General features: G+C 54.6%; 1 protein-coding gene across 1 annotated transcript; it reads left to right on the forward strand.

Moving 5' to 3' along the window:
- Nucleotides 1-3,413: 3,413 nt before the first annotated feature.
- TBATA (thymus, brain and testes associated) lies at nt 3,414-14,858 on the forward strand (the record flags this gene model as incomplete). Its single annotated transcript, XM_081105195.1, has 9 exons — nt 3,414-3,460; nt 4,731-4,963; nt 6,813-6,968; nt 7,820-7,899; nt 9,216-9,386; nt 11,587-11,668; nt 12,451-12,595; nt 14,105-14,157; nt 14,773-14,858. 9 exons carry the CDS (start codon nt 3,414-3,416, stop codon nt 14,856-14,858), a joined length of 1,053 nt encoding a protein of 350 aa, XP_080961321.1.
- Nucleotides 14,859-18,089: the final 3,231 nt, after the last annotated feature.

The raw sequence follows: 18,089 nt of genomic DNA on the forward strand, positions 1-18,089 counted from the left end.
GAGGATAAAGACCCTGGAGTAGGCGCACCCCCATCAGTTTTAAGGGCCAGAGGCTTCACCGCTAGGACCGCATCAAGCACTTCGCGCAAACCTCTCTGTGATTTACGAACCTGCTTGCACCCTCGCAGGCTCATCTCGCCACAGCCCTGTGGACTGAGCACTGCCCTTACCCCGAGTTCACAGCTGTCCACGCTGGGCTCAGAGAACTGCTTACTTCCCCAAAGCAGCCTCAGGCCACACACCTATCCCACCTTAGAGTCCTGCCTCCCTCAACATACCAACCATAAAGATACCACGAATTACCATTTTTTAGCATCTCTTATGTGCCAAGCATATAGTCATATAGGTGCATCACTTCCATTACCTCATTTGTCCAGAAGGACCCCAGAACTAGGGGAGAGGACCCCATTTTAAAGGCCCAGAGAAGGTAATAACAGTAAGAGAGCCGACGTGGTGCCAGGCACTGTTCTAAACACTCTAATGTACAATCAGTCAATCTTCCCAACAATCCTGTGAGAATAAGCGGAAGTATCGCTTGCATTTCAGAGATACAGAAATTGAGGCTCAGAGACATCAAGTCCATTGGCTGAGGCCACACAGCTAAGAAAGAACGGAACTGGGATTTGAACCAAGCATTCTTACCACTGATCCGCATCTGGGAGTACAAGCCACTTACCCAAGTGACACATCTAGTCAGAATTTATGTGAAACCGGCCCCACTGAACACCCAGGATCTTTCACCCAGCGATTCCACCTCAGAGGGGTTAGATGCAGTGGTTCTCAACCTTCTGGCCCTTTAAATACAGCTCCTCATGTTGTGACCCAACCATAAAATTATTTTCGTTGCTACTTCATAACTGTCATGTTGCTACTGTTATGAATCGTCATGTAAATATCTGATATGCAGGATGGTCTGAGGCGACCCCTGTGAAAGGGTCGTTCGACCGCCAAAGGGGTCGCGACCCACAGGTTGAGAACCGCTGGGTTAGAGGGATACTCTGGGTCAAGTCTCTCCATCCAAGGGACAGCTTTCTGCTCATCAGTCCCCAGAAACGGGATGCAGAGAGGCAGAGCCCTCCAAGGTGGCATCGGGCCGGTCAGACTGACAAAGCTGGGACCCAGCCTGACCGACTGTCTTTGCCAGTGTTTCCCTCTCTGCCTGCTGGTCGCTGGCTGAAACCAGCCCCTGCCTCTCATTCTCTTTTTTGGTCCCCATTGAAAGCACTGGATGGGAGGTGGAGAGGGAGCTTGGAGGGAGAGTGGGTCTTCAGTGGGTAGGCGGAGCTAGCTGGGTGGGGGTGAGGAGAGGGGTCCTGGGGAGTGGTTCTGGAGTTGTGGGGAAAGGGTAACCTAGCAACCACTGGCTTATGCAGTCACAAAGCAGGCAGTCTTGTCAACAGAACCCCAAGCCTTCCCTTTGTCCTCTTGCTCCCTCCTGTTGGGGCACGGGGGCTTCTCTCCCTCATGCTATAGTGAGTGTTTGCCTTGGTGAGTCCAGGGATCTTTCCAGGGGAGGAAATGGACATGAGCCGGTCTGGGGCCCGGGGGAGGGCCCAGAGGGGCTGAGATGGGGAAAGGAAGTTCTGACCAAGGATTGAAGTGAGCGTTCAGACTCCTTGTGCCTGGCTGGCTGGGGGCCCAGTGGGAACGGACGCGGAGGGAGGGGGGAGACAGGTGGACCTCTCTACAGCAGCTGGGGGGGGTGACCCTTTAGGGTCTTATAAAACCAGTTTAATGGATCACGCCTAACACTTACAAGAAGCAAACAAGTAGGATGAAACTATCAGTGAGCATCCTATGTAGCAGGGTAAGGATTGCTTCAGTTTCACATACACACAAGCATGTGCACATGTATGTGAATGGAGGCATGATGTAAAAATTAAGTTTCCTTGCCATGGTCACAGTCAGGAGCATTTGAAAGTTTCTGTTTTAACGACTACCTTTGCCTGTTGGCAGGTGCGTTGGGGGCTTCCAAATGCCCTGTTCTCCAGCCTGCAGCCTCTAAGTGCTCTGGAGTGCAGCCCCCATGCTCCCCCCCACCCCCCGCCACCATGTCCAAATGTCCAAAGCTTCCTTCAGAGGAAGCTCTGCCAACTGTCTTTCTTTTTCTGTTGTTGTTCTGGGTTATTTTGTGTTTCGTGTGTTTTTTGTTTTGTATTTATTTGTTTTGTTTCTGTGGGGTGTGGTGTTGTTGTTGTTTAATAGTTTTGTTGATTTCAGAGAGAGGAAGGGAAAGGGAGAGAGGGATAGAAATACCAATGATGAGATTCATTGATAGGCTGCCTCCTGCACGCCCCCTATTGGGGACTCAGCCTGCAACCTGGGCATGTGCCCTGACCAGGAGTCAAACTGTGACCTCCCGGTTCACAGGTCAATGCGCAACCAGAATCACACTGGCCTGGCTGTTTGTTTTTCTGTTTTTCTTTTTAGAGAAAAGATCAGGAGTCTTTGAGTCGGGTTGTCTGGTTTCTTGCCACCTGACCTCAAAGTCTCTTCCCTTCCCTGATCTCAGGCAATACTACATCCTCCTCCATCTAAACTTGATGAAAGGCTGGCCCTGGAGGGGTCTCTGGGGTCCCTTGCAGATTCTGTAATTATGGGGGTTAATTCTCAAAATGCACTAACTCTAATCCTGACACCTGAACCCCCCAACATTTTGGGTATATGAATATGTGTATACGTTTGGGTCCATAGATTTAGATCAATTACCATTCTTGGCTTTGACACCTATCATCTTTCATCCACATCAATTAGTTTATTTAATAATATAATGGACACTCGTAAGTGTACCTCCCAAACCAATAACGAGAATATCACCACTAACACATCTTATGTGCTCTTCTCCCAACTCGCCCCTCCCCACCTGCTCTCAGAAATAGCCACTAGCTGAATTTTGTGTTTACCATTTCCTTGCTTGTCTTTTCTTGTTTCATCACATATTTATGATATTTTTACTTGCTTCTGAATTTTATTTTTTATAAGGATCTCAGGCCATATGGTCTTTTGCCACTTGCTTTCCTCATCTTAGCATTATAGTTGCAAGACTCATCTATGTAGCAGTGGTTCATCCATTTCAATTACAATGTAATGCTCATTGTCAGAATGTACCACAGCTTACTGATGCACTCTTCTGCCATTGGACATTTGGATTGTCCCCAGTTTTTAGCAATCTGAACCATGTTAGTTTGACTATACTTACATATAGCCCCCGTTGTACATCTGCAAGAGTTGCTGTTGGGTATATACCTGGAAGAGGAATTGCTGGATGATATAGCATGCAAACATTTAATTTCGCAAGATATTGCCAATGCTTTTCTCCCAACGTGTCTGTTCCAGTTGATTTCCCACTGCCAGTATATAAGATGTTCTGATACATATTCAACATGGATCTTTGTTCTGTTAGAAACCGTACAATGGCTGCGGAGGTGAAGACCCAACCCGCTGAACCACCCCGGGCGAGGTGAGGCCCCAAATGCTTACCCTGCTGACTGAGGAGGTGGTAGGGACAAAGGGGGCCTCTGGGGAACTCAACAGACTGGGAGTCCAAGAAAGGCAGTCCTTCCTCACCTCCCACTGCCATCAACTAGGCCCTGATTGGCTTCTCAGGCCTGAGGTACCACAGGTCGCAGGCGGGCACCCTCTCTGGATGGGGAGAGGATGTGATGGCAGGGGCCAGGGGCACTGAGCACAGAAATTCCAGGGATTTTCAGGTGGTGACTTTCTGTTAGTTGGGGTTTGGGGAGGCCAGCTAACTATGACTTTCAGAGAAGGTTTGCTTTATTTCTTTAAGTCCCAGATCTCTTAGAGGCGGCCGGAGGATGGAACGGGAAACTCAGGGGCCTGGTCAGCAAATTCCTCAGAGGGTCCAGAACAGCTTGCTTAGCATATCCAGAGTCCATCTGTACCAGAGAGGGACTCCCTCCAGCCAGGGTCACCGGGAGAAGGGAAAGCCAGGCACCAAGGACCAGCCCATCGTTGGATCCTTGCTGGACCGACTTCGACATCATCCTCCAGGGGCAAAAGCACAGCATCCTTGAGAGGGAAGGGGTGCAGGGTGGAGAACAGAGAACCTGAGATGGCTTGTCTCCAGTGAAGCGAAGCAAGAGCTTGAAGCTTCCCTGCAGCGTCGCAGCGCTGAGAGCCGCTGCATCAGCTGGGCGTCTCCTGGGAGGGCCCCAGGGGGCAAGGCCTTGCTGGTGTAATCTGGCCTTGGGGACAGCTTTGGCCCGCATGCTGTGTCTGGGTCAAAACTGCCCCAATGGCATGGGGGAGGGTGACAGCCTGTAGCTGGCTTCTCTTGGGCAGTCAACAGTTTGGCTTGGGGAGAGGCCCTTGCTGGGGCCAGCCCTCTGGCTCTTGAGGTGTATATAATGTGTCTTTGCTCCAATCCAGGCATTTGGATGGCTGGTGGGTCTATAGCTTCTCTTTCTGGCTGTAGAGACGGTCTGTGAAAGAAAGCTGGGGTCCCGGGGAATTCTACCTGAGTTTTCTCAGATGGATTCCAGCTCCCTACTAAGGCCCCTGAGGAAGACAGAAGCCTCCCTGGGACTGGATTGTCCCAATCGGGAGGAGACCCTGGGGGAGGCCCAACTTGGAGGCCGGCGGGTGGCAGAGAAACCCTGGAAACCACATTTCAGAGTATCTCAGGAATGGACTCTGAAAAGCCCCAAGCTGGGGCAGACACTGCTGCCAGGAGGCCTCATTAGCTTCTCCTTGACCTTCTTCTTCAGTCCAAAGGCTGAGCCAAAGGCTGAGAAGTCAGAGCACAAGCCAAGAAGCCACGGGGTCGAAGGGCCCCAGAAAGAACCTGTGGTCCCAGGGATCGTGGATTTCAAGGTGGTCCGAGAGGAACTGAGGAATCCCAAGCCCGAATCCCCTAACACCTACCACTTCGGCCGCCTCAGCCACAACTCCTTCTTCTCCCGGCATCACCCCCACCCCCATCGTGTGACCCACATCAAAGGTAGGGCTGGGGTCGGCCAGGGCCTGGTGGGCAGTGGAGGAGGGGTGCTCTTAAAACCTGGAAAGGGAGGACCCAGCCTCTATTTCTAGGGTGAGGCCCAGAGAGGAAGGGGACTTAGCCAGGGTCACAGAGCGGCTTGGCCACTTGCAAGCACTTGACCAAGCCAAGAGTTGCCTTGGGGGGCAGGCTCCAGGGGCAGACTACATGTCCCCACAGGGTTTCCCTTGCTGCGGGTCCTCCCGCCTCACAAACCAGAGAAAGGGATGAATGTTTTGCCTCTGAGCTGCACTCGGCTCACAAACACAGGCCATTTCATCCTCAGGTATCTACTGAGTGTGAACTGTGCCCGAGTCAGGCACTTTTTTGGACCCTGGGAATATGACAATGACCAAGACAGGGAGCTGACTCTCTGGTGGGGAAGAATAGGAAATAGATGAGGTGTCAGAGCGTGGGAAGTGCCAAGGCTACAGAGGGAAGACATGACCAAGAAACATGACTTTTAAGCAAAGAACTAAAAGAAGAGAGAGCATGAATCAATCATGTGGATGTGGGGGGATGGAGGGAGGACCGAGGGAACAGCAAGTACAAAGGCCCAGCAGCAAGGAGGCCCATGTGGCTGGAGCCGAGTAAGGAGAGAAGGGAGATGCAGCAGAGAGGCCCCAGGCCACTGCAGTCGTCACTAAGCCATCTCACTGAGTCGGCTGAGAACCACCGAGAAGCTGAGAGCAAACACGTGTCAGGCGTGATCTACTGGCCTCTGTGGGGATGGTGGCTTGGACCAGGGAGATAGAGGTGGAAGCGTTAGTGGTCCGGCTCCAGAGATATGCAGAAGGTAAAGCCAACAGGATTTGCTGATTGATTAGAAATAGTGTGAGAGGAAGAGGGGGATCAATGTTGACTCCTGGGTTTTTGGCTTGAGGAACTGGAAAACTGGGACGAAAAGACTTCAGAGGGGACCAGTGGAGGAGAGGAGACGAGTCAAGAGTTTGGTCTAGGACTGAGAGATGCAAAATGCGAGATCCTTTTAGACATCCAGGCGGAGGCACGGGGGGGCCATTGGGTCTGGAGTTCAGGGGAGAAACAAACAGCAGAGCGATTCAGGTTCGGATGGTGTTTGAAGTGGCGCCTTGATGGGCTCATCCAGGAGACTGTGTAGATACAAGAGATGAGAACCTGGGGACGGAGTCCCAGGGACCCCAAGGCTAAGAGGCTGTGAGGAGGAGTGCGCAGCAGCGGGAATGAGGAGTGGCTGGTGAGCCAGGACGAGCCAGGACAGTGAGGGGTCCAAAAGGAAATTGTTTGGGGAAGGAGACAGTGAGCAACCATTCTTCCCCATCCAGGCCGGTTCTCAGAGCGTACCTGTCCAGTAGTAACAATACCACACAGACCTTAGGCCGAAGGGTCCTCCTGTGTAACCCGCCTGCCACTGCCTCCAGGCTGCCCGGCACTCGGCCCTGCACAAGCTGACAGATGGCGAGATGTTTCATCCAGGGAGTTTAGCTAAATCTCACTCCCCGTGGTTTGAGCCCAGGTCCCTCTCCACACCCAGGGGTCCCTCTTGAGGCTGCTTACCTCTCTCTGCTCACACCTGCAGTCATTGCTGTCATCGAAAGCCCACAGGACCTCAGGATGAGGGTCGCAGGGAGCCCAACTTGCTGCGTGACCCTGAGCGCATCCCTTCACTATCCATTCTAAGTGCCCCGGGGGTAACGTCTAGGTGGCTGCAGAGTCTCTCCACGCTCTAACGATCTACGGGCTCTGGTTACTGGAAGTGCTCTACCTGCCCAGCCTCCTGGAGCTATTGGGGTCCACGCACCCACCCCTTCCCACGGCCTCTGTCCCTTCACAGATCTCACCGGGAAGCCCGTCTGTGTCGTCAAGGACAGGTTCTCTCTGACCTCCTTGCCTCAAACTGCGCTCTTCTCCCCCTCTCTGATGGGGATGCCTGCCCTCTTTGTCCCCATTGGAGACCCACAGTCCAATCGGGATCCCCGGCTTAAGCCAGGTGGGTGCTGGGGCCACAGACCTCTACCTTGGGGCTACACCTCTTCCCAAGGGCTGCCCCGCTTGGGTGGGTGCCTGAGAAGGAAGTGGGATCTGGTCAGGTACCCCGTTTTCCCCCTCATTTCCTCCAGCTTTGGCATCTGCATTATTCGCCAACCCCAAGATCTCAGCAATGTGCCCCTGCTTGGATTTGAGGTGTTTGAGGAGTAACCACTGCAGAGGACAAGCAGATTTGGGCCAGTCCTGTGACTTCAGGCCGGAGACGAATGATACTGGAAATTATTAGTACTTGTACTTAGGCACCAGCCATCAGAACAGGCAGCCATACACAGCACCACAGCTCGCTCTGAGCCTCTGCTCCGCGGGCTGTGGGCTGTGCCCTTTCTGTTAGGGGTGCGGGGCAGGGGCTGGGACAGCCTGCAGGGCAGAGGTTTGTTTGGAAGGCTTGCTTGGTGCTCTGTACCGCCCTCTCCAGGAGCAGTTCCATATTTTAGTAACTGGCACTGCATAGCAACTGAATCTCAATCTTGGCTTCAGTTTCCTAAAAGAGGCAAAGCTAGATTAAACCACTTGCATTTTGGCACAAATAACCAAATACGGTCCAATGTCTCCCATAAAATCATAGGCTAGGACATTAAGGGCCCCCTCCACACCCACCCTCCCACCCACCAATGGTGTGATGCCTAATCCTTCCCGGAGGGCACCATCTCCCCTCCCCTTTAAGATGCAGATGGAAGGCTGGGAGGAAAGGAGGCTCTTCCACCTACAGCATCCCCAACACCTGGTGCCACGGGGAGGGCGAGGAGGAGGGGCCCAGACAGCAGTTGCCAGGATCTTGTCCCCTCCCCGCAGAGGCCTGGAAGAAGGAGTTGAAGGAACTGGCTTCCCAGGTGGTCATCTTCAGCAAGGAGAATGAGCCGAAGAACAAAGAGGTGGGTGCAGAGCAAAGGAGCTACCTGGGAAGAGATGAAATGGAACCATCTCTTTGTACGAAAATCGTTCCCAAGTCCAATCACACTGACCAGCCGGAGAGCAAGTGCTCATTGAGATGCTGCTGTCCGCACTGAGGAGGAGGAGGAGCCAACAAGCACCAACCCAAGGGCCGCAGTGAGGGCTCCAAGGATCAGAGAACATACCCAAGAGGAGAAATCCAAGCAGGGTTCTTAGTCCAGAGTTGGACAGGGGAGGCATCCTAGAGGAGGCACGCAGCTCAGAAGCCAGGAACACAGGACCCCTCTAGAGAGCGAGGAGCTGAAGTGCAGGGCCTAGTGGACAGCGGCGGAGGAGAAGGTGGGAAGGGGCCGAACTTAGTGTAAGTGTCTAATCTCATAAGGAATGGAGAGTCACTGCAGGTTTTCAGACAGTATTGGGGTGGCCTCGTGGGAACTATTTGCTGACCAGTAAAGACAAGTGGGGGGCAGCTTGAAGGTCGTAGGAATTGGTCCTAGGACAGGCCTGGCCCTTTGTGGATGAGTCTCATTCTGCGCTTGTGCTGGGCAGCAGAATTCTCATCCCTGCTCTGCAGCTACGTCAGTCACTGCAGCTCTTGGGGCAGCGGTCTGGGCCTCAGGTTTCTCTTCTTTAAAAGGGGAAGCAGGACGCTACCAGTCTTCATTGAAGTTGCAGGGTCTAGAGGCCCCAGGCCTTGTGCCCATTGGCCTGGCTTAGGAGGGTTTCCCGGGGCTAAGAGAGAATGCCAAGCTGTGTGAGACAGACCGGGGGGCAACTGAGCTAGGAATTAAGGTAGGTGTGTGTGTGTTGGGGGGGGGGGTGAGGGGCTTGGCATAGAATACTGTTTTCAAATCTCTGATGAGCTTGGGGGAGGGATAGCAAGGAGGACTTGCCCAGGACCATGGTGAGTGAAGAGGGGATGGGGGAGTAGGTAGGAGGCCAGCATTCAATGAAGTTCCAGGAGGAAGAGCTTTGGCTGTATGGAAGGGCCCCTTGCTGGGGAAAGGGGTCTAGGACAGTGTGGGGCTGGCCTGGTCCACATCCTGGGTCCCTGCAATGCTGTGATGCTGAGGTTCCAGGAGAGGAGGTGATGGGAGCCCTGGAGATGTGAGCCAGCTTCCTTCTCTTCTCCTCTCCTCTCCTCTCCTCTCCTCTCCTCTCCTCTCCTCTCCTCTCCTCTCCTCTTCCCTCTGTCTTCTATCTATCTATCTATCTATCTATCTATCTATCTATCATCTATTCTCTCTCTCTCCCCTCCCCCCTTCACCTCCCGAGTCTCTGACCACTTTTCTTCCAGGAGGAGGTGCCTCAGCGGGAACAGGGTGCCAAGTACTCTGCAGAGACTGGAAGGCTCATCCCTGCTTCCATCCGAGCCCTTAGCAGCCGCCACTCCCACCAGGGCCAAGGGAACCACCCTTCAAGCAGAGATGGCATCCAGGCCTTCGTCCTGCAGGATCAGGAGCTGCTGGTGAGACCCTGGGAAGGCGATGGGCTGGGCAGGCCGTGGCCTGGGCAGGCCGGGGGATGGGGCCTCAGAGCAGCCCTATCTGAGGGCAGAGAACAGGGTGGTATACCCCCAGGCTTATAGATCCCGGCTAGGACTCTCACAAGCTGCTGGAAAGTGGGGCCTCTCCCGGGGATACTTGCACCTGAGACCGTAAGATTCAGAAACCACAGCCCTGGGAGTCAGGGGCCTGGATTCTAATCCCTCAGGCTTCCAGGTTTCTGTGTAAGCCCTTTCCTCTTTGTTAAGTCCTTTCCCCTCAAAGGGCCTTGGTTCCATGATCCAGTCAAACTGGGAGCATAAACATGTCACCACTGAAGTCTGTTCCAGCTTTGGCACTTGGCGAGTTCCTGAAGGGAGCTGCAGTGGTAGGATGAGATGCATGGAGCGGAAGGTCCCACCTAGTGTGTCCTCAGACTGCACCCCGGGGTGGGTACCCTGCAGCCTGCAAGGCCGGTGCCAGCCTCATCTCCCCTGAGAGAGTCTGCTCTGTGCTGGGACAAGGCACGAAGCTGCCCACCTCCACATTCGAGTTTCCCATCAAGGTCTGAGACGAGGCCACGATGGTTCCAGGGGGTTAAGGCACTGAAAGTCTCTGTTAAGCCCTAGCTGGTTTGGTTCAGTGGATAGAGAATAGGCCTGCGGACCGAAGGGTCCCGGGTTCAATTCCAGTCAAGGGCATGTACCTCGGTTGCAGGCTCCTCCTCAACCCAGGGCCTGGTAGGGGCTCACGCAGGAGGCAACCAATCGATGTGTTTCTCACTGATGTGTCTCTCTGTCTTTCCCTCTCTCTTCCACTCTCTCTAAAAACCAATGGAAAAAACATCCTCGGGTGAGGGTTAAAAAAAGAAAGTAAGTCCCTGTTAAAATGCACGCACGTTCTCCAGGAAAGGCCAGACAATGAGCCAGCTTCTTGACACCGTCCCTGTGACCAGAGCTTTCAAAACAGTCCAGTGAGGTGCACAGAGCAGACAGGGCCTGGGACCCCCCTCCACAGATGGGGAGGCCGAGGCCCTTCCAGGTGCCACTCTGTGGCCCAGGTCCCCGGAGAGCGAGCAGCGTAGCTGGGACTAGAACACAGTACTTTCTCCACCGTAGGGCGGCCTCACCTTGCCTGGAAGTAGGTTCTCGGGTTCCTTGGGGAGGGTGCAAAGGGCAGGTAAGTTGGAAGTGGTGAATTGAGAAGGACCCTGGGGCAGAGTGGGGCTGGGGTCACCGTATGGGGTGGGGACCTGGGGGCAAGGGTGGACACCCTAGCAGGCACAGGCCTGGGGAGAGGTGAGCCCACGTTCCCCTCTGACCGCCACTGGTTCAGGTGGGCTCTCCTGAAAGAGGGAACCCCACTTTCCTAGGACGCCAGGTGCTCCACCCCCCATCGCAGCCTCAACCTCCAGCCACCCGTAGCCCCAGCGGCCACCGCGGCCACCAGCACCCCCGCCTAGAGAGCCCCCGTAGCGCATTCGAGAGAGAGCTGGATCTTTTCCACACGATCCTTGCCTGGAGAGCGCAGAGGAAGAAGGGCCCTGACGCAGCAAAGGTGGCCGCGGCTGAGGACGGGGCTGCGAGCAAAGCGGGGAAGGAGCTCCGAACCGTGCAGTTTGCAGAGCCCGCCGGCCCCAGCCCTCGGGCCGCCCGCTGGGAGCAGCCCGCCTCTTTGCTAGCGTCTCCAGACTCTGAATTTGGGAACTTCAGGGTGGGGAGGCTCGTGGGGACCCTGAAATCCCCCCACCAAGGACTCGGGCATTTGGGACTCGGTGCGTCTCTGAGGAGCTGAGTGTGCAGCTCTGACTTGGCCTTCCCAGGGAGGGACTCCGGGGTACAACCCCCCACGCAGGGCTCGGAGATGAGGGCCCACAGCTCTGACTCCGAGGGTTAGTGCTGCCTCAGTCTCCCTGCTGGGTGGCCCCTCTCTCATAGCTCAGCCTCCTTACCTGCTCAGTGAGGAGGCGGAGAGCCTTCCTCCAGGGCCCTTGGGAGAGCAAGCCCTCTGTAGCCAGCGTATCCCACGCAGAGTTGGGGGGCGGGGGGGAGGGGGGGAGGACCATTGCGAGGACCAGTTCAGCCAAGCACGTGGCCCTGGGAGCCCACTTCAGGGCAGGCACCTGTGCTGCTGGCTGGAAGGTGCCGTCCACACACTGACCCAGGCCTGTCCTCCTGCCCACAGATCTTGGAGCTCCTTTGTCAGATCCTGCAAACAGATTCGTTGACTGCTATCCAGTTCTGGCTCCTCTACGCTCCTCCCAAGGGTGAGGCACAGCCCCAGGCCCAGGGCCGCCTCTGAGTGGAGGCTGCCGAGGGCCCGGCCCTCTGCTTCTGCAGGACTCAGAGGTCGCTGGGCGCCCACCCTGCCTTCCGCCGGAGCCTTTCTCCTTTCCGGGCCCGAGCTAACTTTTCCCAGCGGGGCTCCACTGCTCCCCCGCCCCCTCCTCAGTAGGGTTCCATGACCCTGCTCCTCACAGGGGACCCCTCCCCCACGCTGACTGCACCCAGGAGGGGGAGTCCAAAGCCCAGACTGAGCAGACACAGCCCCCTTCACCCACCACTGTGGGAAATGCACACACACACACACACAGATGCAGATACACGCACATAAGAACACACATGGACATAAGAATGGACATGTATGTATGCACTGGGACAGGGAGGAGAGGGTATGTCTAAAAGGGAGGGTGAGGAGTGATGAGAGCCAGAGATTGGAGGCGGCTTCCTGATGGGGAGAGTAAGGGGAGGAGAGGGCCAGGTCCCTATAGGGTTCCCAGAGTGGGCCAAGGGGTGTTGTGGGCAGGCGGGCCAAGGCCACGGTACACACGAGGGAGGTTGGAGGGGCTGGGCACGCAGCACACACAGGGTCCAGGGAGAAGCAAGACCTGCCCATGGGGCCCTGTGGGCAGAATATGAGATGGTTGAGAAGCTGCCTTGGGCCAGGGGTGGGCAGAAGAGCCTGCGGCCCTGCTCCCTGCAGGTCCCATCTGGCGACAGGATGGGGGCTGGGTCATGCCCCTGAGGCCCCTGCTCCCTGTGCTTACAGAAAAAGCGCAGGCGCTGGGGCTCCTGCAGACGGCAGTGGCTCAGCTCCTTCCCCAGGGTCTGGTCTCCATCCCAACCGAAAAACTTCTAAACCAGCTCCAGGATGTCCAAGAACCATCTCAGGAGAGGCAACAGCCAACCTACAGGTGGGCTTCACCCCGCACCTGCCCCTCTGTGCCCAGAACTGCTCCCTCATGGTCAGCACCTGTCCTTCCAGGTGAGGCTAGTGGGGTGCGGGGAAGGGAGCCTGGCACTGGCCGGAGCCGGCTGACAGCCTGTCCTGGAGGAAGAGGTCAGCCCCCGCCATGGGACCCTCCGGGCTCTTTGGCTGCTCAGAGGCCCACTCTGCCAGACCAGACTCAGCCGCCAGCCGTGGGGTGCCTGAGGGGGTGACCTGTGTCAGCTGCAGCCAGACAGGGCTGGAGGAGCCGCAGCTAGCCCCCCAGGAGCTCTTTGGGAGGACACGGTAGAGAAGGGATGCTAACACAGGCAGGCGGCAGTGCCTTTATGTCGGTATTAAGCACCCTGGGTGGCTGGAGAGAAAGAAATTAATTCCAAGGTGGGGAAAGGGAGGGTAAAGAAAGGCCTCACAAAGCAGGTGCGTAGGGTCTGACACGTCAGCCCTGGAACCTGCAGTATTGAGCACCCATTCTATCTCCCTGACGTCGCTGGTGCTCTGCACAACCACCCATGGAGGCCCTGTGACCTCCAGAGGAAACTGAGGCTCAGAAAGAATTGAATGACCCATAGACACCTGGCCGGTCGGCAGAAGAGCTGGGACCAGGCTTGGGCTCGCCTACCTGATACGCCCAGCAGTGCTCAGATCCACAGAAGAGTGTGTTACTAGTGAAAATTCCTAGAGTCTGACACACAGGAGTGGGGGGGGGGGGCACACAGGGGCTGTGCGTGTAACATCACCCAAGCACTCCTGATAGAACTTGGAGAGCACTGCTGGCTGAAGAGGATTTGAACAGGCCAAGGAGAGGGTAGGAAGTGTCCGGAATGGAAGTGATGTGCACACTTTCGGGGATGCTGAGTTCTGGGGTGGTTGGAGCGTGGCGGGCTTGGGCTCGCTTAGGTCTGTTACAGGTGTGGGTGCTCGCTTTGGCCCTGCACATGGTTTCTTTGCCGCTCAGGGGGCGGGGGAGGCCCAGGAGAAAGGCAGGCTTCACTGTGACCTTGGCCAAGACACCTCCCATCTCTGAACCTGTTTTACCTCTCAAAAGCCCCTCTCCCAGAGCGTAGGTGCATAAAAAGGCTTGCTGGAGTGTAAAGTCGATACAAGATAATACGAGGGCATTATTCATGCTTGTAAACACTTCATTAGGGAAGCAGGCTCTTGTCTCCTCCATTCCCAGGGGAAGGCTTCCTGTCTGTGAGGCCAAGAAGGGGCCGGGGGGTGGGGTGGGGGTGGGGGGCTGTAGTGGCCTCCCTCGCAGCTCCCGGGGCAGGAGGGCCTTGGCTCCCTGTGGCACTGCAGGCGATGGAGTCACAGTTGTCAGGGTCTGGCTTGGGTAGTGCTTGCTGGTTCTCAGGGAGGATTGGCTGCTCCTCTCCCCGGAGCACCTTCCTCACCTCCTCGCCCACCTGCTGCTCTGCTATGGTGCGGTCCATCCTGACCTTCCCGGACCTCCTTTCCTTTGTGTTGGTTATAGCCAATCCCCAAAGAAGTCAAAGACACCGCCTCTTCCCAAAAGCCAAAAACCAGGTAAGATTCCTCGCGGCAGATACCTGCAGGCTCACCGAGGCCCACCCTCGCTGGATTCCTTGGGGGATGTAAGGCTCCTGGGAGATAGGTCTCTGCCCAAGGAAGCTGCTCATTTCATCCATCCATTCATTCAGCAGAAACTCATTTAGTGCCTATGTGCCAGGCTCTAGGGATCACTGGGAATCTTGGGGGCAGGGGTGGGGGGTTGGGGGAGATGGGGGAGGAGGCTGCGACAGTCACTCTGGTGCCTGAGACCAAGGCAGGGGAGGAGAGCAGGGGTGGGAAGGGAGAACAGGCAGGTATCTCCAGGTACTATATTCTCCCCCACTAGCCTGCAAAGGGTCCTGAGTGGCTGGCGGGGGGCGGGGGGCGTCTGCATAGAGTAGGCACTTCACTGATATTTGTTACCTGGATGTAGTGAGGCTCTGAGCTCCTCGTCACCACAGAGCCCAGAGCAGAAGCTGGGTTGACTGGCCCTCCTGCATCTCCCTCTGCTCTCGCACATCTGCCCGGGGCCTGGTGGGGAGCGGGCCCCCCCCAAGTCTCCTGGGGAGCTCCCCGGTAGGGCCTGGCCCCTCCCCTCCTCTCCGCCGGCTGTGTCTCCCCTTCTCGCAGAGTACATCGGAAAAGCACAGGTTCTCCAGGTGCATCCCAGCCAGAGCACAGAAGAGAAAGTGGCAGAGCCGAAGGCGGAGTGCTGAGGAGCGGGCGCCGCCTCACCCACCTGGCTCCAGAGCCGCCTCACCCACCTGGCTCCAGAGCCAGCTTTGCCCACCCTGCTCGAGAGCCAGCCCTGTGCTCCAGCTTGTGCCTGCCTCAGCTGCCTCAACAGCGATACGTCCTTTCCTTTCACGTAGAGCCCATTAAAGCACCACCCTCCCTTTAAGAGGACAGTTCCACTCTCCTCTCAGCAGCACGCCTGGGGCGCTTATTCCTGGAGGAGGAGTGAGCTGCAGGGAACCGTCCCACTCCCTTGGAGAATGCCCGGGTGCCAGCGTGGGGCTCACCCGGTTCTTTCGCGTCCCAGGAACTGAAGGGCAGGTAGTGGCTAAGACGGCCTGAGAAAAAGGCTCTGCCTCTCTCTGAACCAAGACACACAGGCTCTGGTAGATGGGAGCGGAGGTCAGGCATCCACAGGCCGCCTTAAAATCATCAGCGATACCAGTTATTGCATTCCTCCCAGGCACTGAGGCAGGGGCGTCAGTAAGAGTTAATGAACACTGAACTGAGCCAAGAGTCAGGCAGCTTTGGGTAGAGATAAATGACACAGATTTACTCAAGGGTCTTAGGGTTTGCAAACTGGAAACACAACTAGGCAATTGCCAGCGTGTTCCACAGGAGAACGAAAAGCTGGGGGTTCTTAATAGTAAAAAGCACATCCAGGTCTGCACTCTTGGCCCCCGGCTTGGTCCACGATGGTGGCTGTCTGGGGCCTGGTGGTTTAGACAATGGCACGGTTTCTTCTTGAGGTAATTCAAAGGGTTAATGGAAGGTTTGATGCCCGGCCAGGCATTAACGCACAACGCACTGGTGCCCATCTAGGCATTGACGCAGGACTGGAAAGTTCAAAACTTTGTTTCCAGAGTCAGTCAGAACAAGAATAATTGTTTCCTCCCGCCTCAGCCTACTTAATTTTAATAATTTAGCAGCTTGATTGTAACAACTCCATTTTATTTCTTCACTCTACTCCTCAAACACTATGTGAATTGTTCTACATGCTTTCTATAGAGTATTATTCTCCCCAAAGCTCCATGAGGTAGTGGGTTAATATCATAACTCCCATTTTATAGATGAATAAACCGAAGCTCAGAAAGGTGAAAAAAGTTGTCCACAGCCACCATAGTAAGTGGCAGAGTCCAGATCCAAACCCAACGTGTCTGGTTTTAGAATCCCCACTATACTCTACTGCCTTACAAACTGAAACCCTCACCAAAAGTTGTGGTTGCATATGGGTTAGCAAAATGGTGGTTGGCAAGGTCAAGGGGGAAAGGGACATTATTATATAAATGTGACTCAGATGCACCCAGGGTGCCCCTGTCTTTTAAGATCTAGAGAAGATGGCCTTGACTCTCTAGGAAGTCCAGTGTCATCCTTGAGATTTCTGCCAATTTCATGAAGGGTGAAGGGGAGGAAGGCACTGAGGATTTACAATGTCAAGGTCGCTGTGGCTGTCAGCTCCTACTTCTACTGGGCTCAGTCCATGGATTGTGGCTCCATTCCACAACACTGCTCCACCTCACTCAATTCAGATGGATTAAGCCCCTGAGGGTTTTCCCAAATACTCCATTCACAGAAAACTTTTTTTTTTTTAATAATCCTTACCTGAGGAGTGAGGTTATTTTTTCCATTGATTCTTCAGAGAGTGTGGAAGGGAAAGGGGGAGGGGGAAGTAGAGAAAGAAGCATTGAAATGAGAGAGAGAGAGAGACATTGATTGGTTGCCTCCCACGCACACTTAACTGGGAATTAAAACCAAAACTCTTTGGTGCACGGCCAATGCTCTAACCACTTGACAACCCGGCCAGAGCAGGCTCATTGTAGTTTTTTTTGTGGTTTGTTTTTTTTAAGTCCCAGTGTCCTTTTTAAAATATATTTTTACTGATTTCAGAGAGAAAGGGAAAGGGAGAGAGAGAAACATCAATGATGAGAATCATTGATCAGCTGCCTCCTGCACACCCTGCTATTGGTGATCAAGCCCACAACCTGGGCATATACCCTGACCGGGAATGGAACCATGACCTCCTGGTTCATGGGTCTATGCTCAACCACTGGGCGACACCAGCTGGGCTCATTGTGGTTTTAATGTGCCTTTCCCAGGTGGCATCTGGTATTTAACACCTTTTCATGTGCTTATTGGCCATTGGTGTATCTGCTTTGAAGAAATGTCTACTCAAATATAATTTTGCTGTAAAAACAAAATCCTTGTTTTGTATGAGGACTCTCGATCCTGTCTGGACCTTAGTTCTACAGGGAATGCCCTGCAAGGAAAGCCCACCACCCATGCTGGTCTGAGGATCTCACATTTTCGTTTGCTTCCGTGTAGTCCAGCATTTGTTCATTCTATCCACCTAAGCCTTTGTTCGCCATCAGAGATTATTCATATAAACTGATTTTTGCCTACACACTTTGTTCCTGCCAGCTGGGAGAGGGAAAGGTGCATACTAGCAATTTGCCCATCTCCGTCTGAGATGATCTGTATCCCTAATGGGAGACAAATATCAGGTGCCAAGCACACAGTCCCCTTTCCACCCGATTTGGGGGGGGGGGAAACCTGTGGGTTTTCTAGGCTTCTCTTTGCCCAACTGCTCTCATTGTGCTATTTTCAGGGAGCAAAGCACGTGCTCATTCCTGGAGCCTTCATTCGGCTTGGCCTCAGGTGTGGCGTCTCTAGGTGAATCTCCCAGAAGCATGTGGTTTTGGTTGAGACCCTGCCTAGGTTTCTACATTAGTGACCCATTCCTGGCTACTTTCATTTCCTCTGGGCCACTGAATTATGCAAAAGGAAATAAAAATGACAACGATGCTGTAATTGTGTTTTACTCTTGGCTGACTTGCTTGTGAAGGAGTAAAAACCTGAAGAGGATACAAGCACGAAAATCAACTCAGACTAGAAAACCCACAGCGCCCTGCCATTCCCCAGGCAGGCTGAGGGCAGACCCACAGGAACTTGTGTTTTCCTCCAGGTGGTGCAGCCGTTGTGCAATGCCACAGTCACCCCTATTTGAGTAACGGTCGCCTTCTTACCAAGGAGACCCCCAGAGCCCTGTGGCTTTTTGGTTTATTTCTGGCCATACCCAATTGCTAAAGCACCCTGCCTCCTGACAGCACCTGCCCCCAGTTAATCCTCGTTTCCCCCAATCCTGCCTCAGAAAGTCACCAATCCAGGACTGATAGCTTCAGGGGGAATCCAAACCTCAGAAAAGACACCCTCCA

The sequence above is a fragment of the Myotis nattereri genome (genome assembly GCF_964212035.1).
Source record: "Myotis nattereri genome assembly, chromosome: 13".
NCBI classification, from domain to species: domain Eukaryota; kingdom Metazoa; phylum Chordata; class Mammalia; order Chiroptera; family Vespertilionidae; genus Myotis; species Myotis nattereri.